Here is a 9213-nt window from a genome sequence, read left to right on the forward strand (position 1 = left end):
TGCCAGCCCTAGGCAACCTCGTGGCTCAGAACTTATGTCACTCACATCCCAGTCTCCCCTATTCCCTCTTCCCACCCTGCCCAGTGGCACACCTTCCCTGTTCCTCTCCTCTAACCAGGGGCTCAGGCCCTCTTTGTTGTCCCACTCATCAAGCGCTGAAAAGCACTGATAAACTCATTTGTTCTGAGGTGCCAAGAACTAAGAATAGCTGGAGATAACTTCCAATGCTGAGATTCCAGGCATCAACAAGCAGGAGGCCTCAGCAGCAGTATTTGTGAGTCACACAAGGAGGTAACCATCGCTGAACAGCAAGCAGAATGTTAGTTGTTCTTCAACTATGGGGAGAATTGTTCTACCAAAGGTCTGGAACCTGAGACATTCCACTAGGGCTGCCCTGCCCTGCAAAGGATGTGGTGAGGAGGGTATGGTCTCTGGGGTCAGAGTGCCTGGGCTTCAAGTGCCAGCTCCACTTTCTCACGTGACCTAGGGAAAGTCACTTAACCTCTTTGTACCTCACTCTTCTCTTAACAAAACGGGGTTGGTGATGATATTATTACCTACCTTGTAGAGTCGTTGAGGGAAGCAGATGAGCTTAGTGGTTAGGATAGTCCCTGTCATGCAGTCAATGCTAAGTGTTGGCTCTTTGGAGGGCCATGCACCGATCCCAGTCATTGCAGTTTGAGGTGGCAGACACCAGGGTCCAGCCCAGGCCTCGCACATAGTAGGTGGCAGCAAAGATGAGCCACCTCCTTTTACCTTCATTTTGGAATTGTCTCCAGAGTCAAGTCAGGAGCTAGATAAGAAAAATACAGAGAACTCCTCAGCATGGCTCCTGTCTCTGGAGCCAACTATTAGAAGGTCATTGTGGCTTTGTCTCCACTGAGATCAGAAAGTCCAACAGATTCTCTCATTCTCTGAGCCTCCCATCGATCATGACTTGCTCCCCACAGTCTCTATTGCCTCAGCAGCTATGTTAGGTGGAACCTGGTCCCACCCCTAGACATAGCTGATTGGACCTTGGAATGATCCCTGGCCCTAGGGCTGCCCACTCGATGAGTTGGCCCAATCAGATTCTGCCTTGGGAATTTGGAGTTGGGAAATGGAAACTGAGCCAGGTGATGGTGATGCAGTTACAGCCGAAAAGTCACCTAGAGCTTGGCAGATGATCATGATGGCCATGTTCAAGCTGAGCCCTGGGGGTACAGAGGAAGCTGGTGGCAGAGACAGGAGGCCTGAACAGAGAGAACTGCTCCTTTGAGACACTGTAAATCAGAACCACTTTCCACTTCCAATTCTCAGGAGGCCTGAGGACACTATGTTTCCTTGGCTTGGATTTCCGTAAGATGCCTATACTGACACGACCCCACTCTCTTCCCTGGAGCTAGCCTGAGAGTGTTCCTGGGCCCTGTGACCAGGAGGGCCACCACTTATCCCCCGACAGCTCCTTGGCTCAGGCCCTGTCTCCTTCCATGAGGTTCTGCTGGATGTAATTTCATGGACGGGCTGGACCCCTGCACCTCCCTCACTCACACCCTGTCTTGGTGACCTCGGGGGAAGCAGCTGTGGCCATGCTGTCCCTGAGAGAAGCTGGGGAACCCCACACCTTGAGGCAACCATCTGGGGCTCCTGCTTAAAGCTATGCTTTCTGGAATTGAGTAAAGTCTCTACGACACTGGCTTCATTTCCTGCCATCTTTCTGCTGAGAAGACACTGAAGCCCAGCTCAGCCTGGCTCTGCTGCCTCAGCCTTGGCTCCAAGCCAGCCCCTGGCCTTGATTATTTCCTTCCTGTGAGACCCAAATTCCAGCACTGGGTTCTGTTTCTCACTCTTGATTAGGAGCCAAAACGTTATGTGTTGTTGTTTTTTTAATTTCACAGTCTTGAATTTGCTACCCAAATCCACACTCTCTCCTGTAAGCTGGAAAAGAAATCTGTTTATTTTATTGATGAGTTCAGAGTAAGGTTTGTGGCAGCAATCTTAGCAGCAATGACAGCAGGACCAAGGGGAGAAGGGTGTAGAGAGTGGGACCGAAGAGTCAGGTCCTATTGGATTTCAAGGGAGAAGTCTCCCAGGGCGGGGAGAGACCAAATTCACAGGGCCAGAGAGAAGACATGCGAGTCCGGTTTCCAGGGGCCCTTCCAGAACGATTGGCTGCTCTCCCTCTATACTGGCCTTCAGAGCAATGGCCGGAGGTGCTCCTATGCAGCTCTTCTACAGGGCCAATGGGTGTCTAAGCCGCTGGGTGCTGACTGTGGGTTTCCAGGGTGCCTGCAGGCTGGCGTCTCTCAAGGCTGGTTCCCGGCTTTGTGTTCAGAAGGGTGGGTCCAGAGCTAACTGGCTTCGAGGGGTGAATTTGGTTTCTCCTTCCGGACTTCAGAAGAAGGTCCTGTGTGGAAGATAAAACAGACCAGGAGGGTGCAGGCCTTGTGGGTACACACTCAGCCCAGGGAAGGGCCTGACAACAGGCAGGACTCCCCAGGGGTGCACGGCCCTGCCAACCTCTGGCAGCCCCTCTTGGTGCAGGCCCCGAGCAGCTACACACCAGTCATAGCCACAGCACACAGGAGGCCAGGGAGGAAGCAGAAGGGACACCTGGGATGAGGTAGGAGGGGACCAGAAGGCAGAGGGGCTGGGGTCCCTCACAAAGAGCAGAGGACAAGCAACAGAAAACATAGGGCCACTGAGGCCATCCCAGAAACCACAGCAGAGCCGGCCAATGGTCTTGGGAGCATGAGGCCCTTATGTTTTGAGGAACTTGTGACAGAAAAGACATAAGTCCAGGCTTGAGTCAGGCCCTTATGTTTTGAGGAACTTGTGACAGAAAAGACATAAGTCCAGGCTTGAGTCTGTCCTAAATGCTGCCAGCTGTGGGCTTTAGACCACACCAAACACCAGTTTCACAGCCACCTGCCAGCTCTGCCCATGGGCACAGCCCTGTCACAGGGTGGAAAACACATCCCACAGGTGGGCTCCACAGTGTCCCTCAGATAAGAATCCAGAGCCACGGGAGAGAGAAGGCACAGAGGACAGTTTGGTCTGAGCCGGGCTCAGGCCACAACAGGTCACAACATGAACAACCCCAATAGGCCAACCCTGGTTCTTTGGACCAGCCTTCATTGCTTCTTAATCGCCCTGGCCCTGCCCAGGCATGGGGCGAGGTGGAGCAGGGCTCCCAGAAGGTGGCACCCCAGGGAAGGGGAACTCCAGGCTGCACTTGCTTTGGGGTCTCCAAGCCCGTGGTGCCCGGTTTGAAGCACTGTCTGTGCCCAGCAGAGGATGGTGCTCACCGCTCCATCCTGCTCACTGGGGTGCTGTGTGGGACCTGTGGCAGGTCCCAGGGCTGTGGTGAGTCAGGATGCCCAGGACCCAGCCTGCTACAAAGCAGGCTCTGCTCAGCTCCCCTGAATGAGGGAGCCTTCGAGTCCAACAGAAACCCAGTGTGGCCAAGAGCAGGCCTGAGTGGCACTTCAGGAATGGCGCCTCACGTGCCCCTCCAGACACCAGTCCAAAGAACCTGCCGACGGCATGGGCAGCAGACGGCCACGACACGCAGCACGGACAGACGGGGCCCTGCAGCCCGCCTGCCTATTCACCGTGGGGGGCTGCCAGGCTCCAGCTGCAGGAAGAACCCGTGTCTAACCACGGGAGCACGGTCTTCAAGGAGCTTTCGGACCGGCTGGGGGCTTTCGGCTGCAGAGGAGGGAAGAGAAGAGCTACATACGCAGAGCAGAGCAGGAAACACAAAACAGGGCTCAGTTATTCCCAGGCAGAGCTCCATCGGACCTCTCCCTTCACTTGGCTCCTGCCTAGGCCCCGGGTTCCAGAATTCCTTGCTATGAGACCTTGATTTCTCCAAGACATGCACAGGACTCAGCCTCTGCTGGGCAGGGGGAGCAGGCAGGTCCAGCCACGACAGGCAAGCAGAGGGGTAAGGAGGTGATGTGATAAGATGGGATGGAGGTCAGACACCAGAGAGGCAGAGAGACACAAAGACAGAGACAGAGAAAGACAGATAAAAATGGATGCAGAGACTCAGAGATAGAGAAGCAAAGGAGAAAGTAAGAAAGAAGAGGAAAGGCAATGAAGAGAAGAAAGATGAAGGGGAAAGAGTGGGGCAGATGGGAGTGGGAGATTGACAGGGAGGATGGGGAAGAGGGAGAGAGTGGAAGGAGATAGAGAATGAAATAGAGATCCCACACAGGTACAGAGACAGGAATGAAACAGAAAGAAACAAACATATAGGAAATCACAGAGAAAGATGGAAACTGGACCAAGGCTCTTCGCAGATCCTGCAGGTAGGGCCAAAGTCTGTGGTCCTAGCAGCTTAAAGACTCAGCAAGAAGCAAAGCAGTTACCTATCAGGGAGACCGTCCAGAGAGGTAAAAGACAAAATCTGTAAACTAGCTGATGAGGGTGCGGGGGCTGAGCCTCTGAGCAGGGAATCAGAAGTCCCGAGGCTTTGTACCAACTTCACCGTTTACTTGGTCTGAGACCTGAACCTCTCTGGGCCTTAGTTTTCCAGACGTAAAGAAGAATTTGGAAAAAATAGTCTCAGAGACAGCTCTGAAAATGCTTGAGGACCATGACTTAGTTCTAGGCTTTCTCTAGCTCGGTGCTTTCTAGGAGTGATTTCTACTAGAAGCTGTGTGCTTGGGCCATTCCTTCAGGCTGATGGAGGCTGGGAGTGGGCTGGCAGAAGGGAGCCAAGATTCTGGAGGAGGAAGAGACAGAGGAGGTAGGGGAAGAGACAGAGAGAGCATGAAATAGAGATCCCACACAGGTACAGAGACAGGAATGAAACAGAAAGAAACAAACATATAGGAAATCACAGAGAAAGATGGAAACTGGACCAAGGCTCTTCGCAGATCCTGCAGGTAGGGCCAAAGTCTGTGGTCCTAGCAGCTTAAAGACTCAGCAAGAAGCAAAGCAGTTACCTATCAGGGAGACCATCCAGAGAGTAAAAGACAGAAATCTGTAAACTAGCTGATGAGGGTGCGGGGGCTGAGCCTCTGAGCAGGGAATCAGAAGTCCCGAGGCTTTGTACCAACTTCACCGTTTACTTGGTCTGAGACCTGAACCTCTCTGGGCCTTAGTTTTCCAGACGTAAAGAAGAATTTGGAAAAAATAGTCTCAGAGACAGCTCTGAAAATGCTTGAGGACCATGACTTAGTTCTAGGCTTTCTCTAGCTCGGTGCTTTCTAGGAGTGATTTCTACTAGAAGCTGTGTGCTTGGGCCATTCCTTCAGGCTGATGGAGGCTGGGAGTGGGCTGGCAGAAGGGAGCCAAGATTCTGGAGGAGGAAGAGACAGAGGAGGTAGTGGGCCAGGCTCCCGCACACACTTACAGCTCGTCATCATACTCCTTCGGGGGACAGACAGCAACAACAAGGTCGATCCAGTCCTGCGGGGAGAAGGTATGTGATGCTAGGGCATGCTCAGGGATTGATGGCATGCCTGCCCCTGACACTCCATTCCCATTCCTGGGCACCATGGCCCAGGATCAGCTGGCTCGGACCTTCTTCCCATGGGAAGGTGGGCCCAGTTGGGGCTGGAGGACCTCCTGGTGGGATGGGTCTCACTTTGTGGCCCCATGGTCTGGGGAAGCTTCCCGTCTCTGAGGCTTCAAACCACAGAGCCAGGGTTGCCAGGCCCTTATATGACACCAAGTTCCCAAATGCTGACCTGTGGACCAGGGCCAGGCAGCAACCTTGGGGTCATGGGGGAATTTCTTAAAACTCTAGATTCTTGGACTTGACCCCTGGAAATCTAGGGTAGGTCCTGGGAAACAGTATTTTTAACAAGGTCCCTGAGTTATTCTGAGGTACAGCCAATTAGGGAATTGCAGGCCTAGATTTCTGATCCTAACACATGCACCCCTCAATAGATCACTGCCATCCTTGGCTTATCCATCATTGTCCACCCTTGATTTGGGCGTATTCAATAAAAGGTATGTGAACTACCACTGGGTCCCTCTACCATGCAATAGCTCCTAATATGGAACTGAAATCTCTTCCCAGGACCTCCCTCCATCCAATCCAGTTCTGTCCTCAAGAACCACAGAAAGCACTTCTGCTCCCTCTACCCTAAGGCAGCCCTTCAGATAATCAAAGACAGTCATCATGTTACCCGTAAGTCTTCTCTTCTCCACATCCCTTCATGTGGGTCCCAGTCCCATCTGGTCAGCTTCCTCGGCTCTGAACTTAATACCCCAGGCTCGGCTGCCTGCATACAGTTGCACAGGTTGTGCATTGCACAACATGAGCGGGCGCCATTCACACTGTAGTCGGTAGGAGGGCACCCCTCGAGTTGTGCAGTGCACAGCCTGGGAGATCTTATGTGGTGGCCCTGACCCAGGTGTCTAATGAGCACAGAGCAGGCTACCCTCAGCCCCTCCTCCATTCTGGGCCCTCTGCTTCGGTGAATGCTTTCTAATAGGCCCAGGCACTCTTGATTCCTGGTCAGTGCGCACTTACAGAAGACCTTGTGAATGCTTTCTAGTAGCCCCAAGGCATTCTCTTGATTCCTGGTCAGTGCGCACTTACAGAAGACCTTAAGTTTTCTTCTTGGGTGGGTTGCCACACCTGGTCTTCTGGAGTCTGTATCTGTGCTACTTGCTTTTGGATTCAAAATCAGGAACTGACATTTATTTTTCTGAATCCCACATTGTCAGACTGAGACTTTCGGCTGGATGGGGTATGTGGGCATCACCCAAGTGTTGCCTGGATCCTGAATACCCACCCTGGGATGAGGAACCCCGGCTCTAAGGCCTGGTTGCAGAGGCCAGGGTTTGAGGCAAGCAGGCAAGGGAGGGAGGCAGGGAGGAGGTTCGCTCTTACCCCCTGATTCCAGGCCTTCTGCAGGGCAGCCTCAGCCTCAGCCAGGGTGTAGTCCGTCACGATTTTGCCATTGATTGCCATGACCTCGTCTCCTTTCACAAGACCGCCTGCGGGAAGATGAGGCTGATTGGCAGCTGGGCTGTATGCGACATGTGCCTGGCCCAGGGCTTGGCTAAGGGGGTCACCGTGGACCTGCAGAAGGAGCTTGACTCCTGGATTCTGAAAGCTTACATGGGCTCCGGAAGCACGAGGGGAAACAATCCACCAGGTTGCTCAAAGGCACTTCCTTCCCACACCGTCCGCACGCCCTCACCCCCGCTCCACTCAGTAGACAGGGACACCAGTGATAATCTTTGTCACCCAGCTTTACTACGGGCCTCTGCTCTTTCAGAGGGAGGCAGGCCTGCATTCCCAGGGAGGTTACTAGAAACATGAGCTAGTTCTGCAAGCCATCCCTCTCTGTGCTCCAGCCCTGCTGGTCTGCTTCAGGGCCCTGAGCTGGCCAAGCTCTTTCCTGCCTCACCTGCTGTTCCACCTGAAATACTGTTCCCTCTCTTTTTCATCTAGTCTACATCTGAAATGAAATGTCTTCTCCTCAAAGAGGTCTTCCCTGACCCCCACTCACTCTAAGGTAGATCTCTCTTTTTATTCTCTCACTGTATCCTGGTCCTTTCCTGCAGAGCGTAGTTCACAATTTGTAATCATTGATCTATTTGTTGACAGACGGTCTCTTCCCAGCAGCCCCCTTTCCCTTGGTGGCTTAGGGGCCCCTCAGAGTTCCCACAGCTTCCCTCCACCCCCATAGTCCTTTGTCAGCCCTTGGCAGACTGCACTGTTATTTTCAGTACCTGGCGATTCTGAGCACATTTTCACCACTAGATGGGGAGCCCCTGGAGGGCAGGGTATATCTGATTTGGCTGTGTACCCACAGGCCCTGGCACCACTGTATGCCCACAGGCAACATGTGGTACTGGGTGGACAGATGAACAGGAAGGGGCATTCTTGAGCAACTGCCAACCACTCCGAGTGGGCAGCTGTTGGCTTTCCTGCAGAGTCCTGTAGAACCATCACACCATCCCCAAACCAGGACGTGGCTGTCCCCACTCACCATGCCGCTCAGCAGCTCCCCCCTCGTAAACAGCCGAGACGACCACCTTGCCGATCGGGGAGTCCACACCGCCTTCCAAGGCCAGGTCTAAGGATCCCTCCTGGTTAGAGAAAAACAGGCCTTAGGGAGCCGAGCAGACAGCAGCCTGTGGGCACCTGGGCAATGAGCCTCTTGACAGGGCCACGTAGAGGACAGGAGAAGCCATGGGGCCAATGGCAGGGCCGTAGGGAGAAAATGAGGCATGGTCACCAGGCAGGGCCAGGGCGTGGGACACCACCACAGGAGGGGCCCCCTCAAGGGAGAGAGGAGGGACAGTGGGGATCTGGGGAGTCAGCCAGGAGTCTCCTGAGAGTTGAAGAAGCAGGGGACCAAGATGGGAGGGGCAAGGGCAGAGAAGGGTGGCGGCTACCCAACCTCCATGTGCCCAGGTACCTTCTTAATGCGCAGGAGCCGGATATCCTTCCCTATGATCTGCTCTGGGGTGAACTAGAGGGAAAAGACAGTGGGGAGCTTTGAGTCTGTCTGAAGGATGAGGGTAGGGTCAGGGTGGGAAGGGACCCAGGCACTTATGGAGGACATGGACAAGGGGACCTTTCCCAGCCCCACCACCATCAGGCTTCAACTGGGGGTCCCAGGCCCCCTGGGGGACATGTGGATACACACACAAATCCCAGATCCATTCTTCCTGGGAATGTTGTGAGATGGCGAGAGCATGTCTCATAAACACACAGCACAGTGCCTGGCATGTAGTTAGTGCTCAGTGAGTGTAACTTGTTATCAGATACACACACACACACACACACACACACACACACACACCCCATACACTTCCCACTTGAATGCCATTTGAAAGGTGCCTTCACAGGAAAGAGCGGAGCAGTTAAGGCCTTCTTGTGGCTCCTCATGTGCTCATCCCTGGCACCCCCAGGGCCCAGAACGTATTACCACCAAACACATTGTAACCCCCAGCCCCCATTCCTGGGGTTACTCGCGGGGGAGGAGAGTTCTCTCTCACCATGGAGTAGGGGTCAAAGCCTTCTTCATATTTCCGGAAATCCTGGAAGCAAAGGAGGGTGTTAGGGCAACAGATCTGAGGCCCCTGAGGGTCAATGCAGGAAGCAAGCTTAGGGCAGAGGTAGGGGAGAGGGTGAGGGGGCCAGGTGTGGCCTGGATGGGGCATGCAGGAGGAGGCTGGCAGCGCCAACAGCCGGAGCACCCCTGCCCAGGAGAAGCAGAAAGCTGTGGGAAGCATCAGGAGAGTCCAAGCCCT

The 9213-nt window shown here is 53.9% G+C and overlaps 1 protein-coding gene across 4 annotated transcripts in view; it reads right to left on the reverse strand.

The window, feature by feature from the left end:
• Positions 1-1913: 1913 nt before the first annotated feature.
• USH1C (Usher syndrome 1C) overlaps positions 1914-9213 on the reverse strand; it is a 56121-nt gene continuing 48821 nt past the window's right edge. For 3 of the 4 annotated variants that reach the window (XM_005883318.2, XM_014530945.1, XM_014530943.1), the window contains 6 exons: positions 8959-9000; positions 8376-8429; positions 7944-8043; positions 6836-6942; positions 5345-5400; positions 2263-2386 (listed from right to left, as the gene is read on the reverse strand). In XM_005883318.2, the coding sequence (XP_005883380.1) occupies positions 2374-2386; positions 5345-5400; positions 6836-6942; positions 7944-8043; positions 8376-8429; positions 8959-9000 (372 nt within the window). In that variant the 3' untranslated portion in view covers positions 2263-2373. Of the gene's footprint in view, positions 2387-3603; positions 3714-5344; positions 5401-6835; positions 6943-7943; positions 8044-8375; positions 8430-8958; positions 9001-9213 lie in introns of all 4 variants that reach the window. The other variant, XM_014530946.1, reaches the window with a different exon arrangement.

The sequence above is a fragment of the Myotis brandtii genome, unplaced genomic scaffold (genome assembly GCF_000412655.1).
Source record: "Myotis brandtii unplaced genomic scaffold, ASM41265v1 scaffold782, whole genome shotgun sequence".
Taxonomy (NCBI): Eukaryota; Metazoa; Chordata; class Mammalia; order Chiroptera; family Vespertilionidae; genus Myotis; species Myotis brandtii.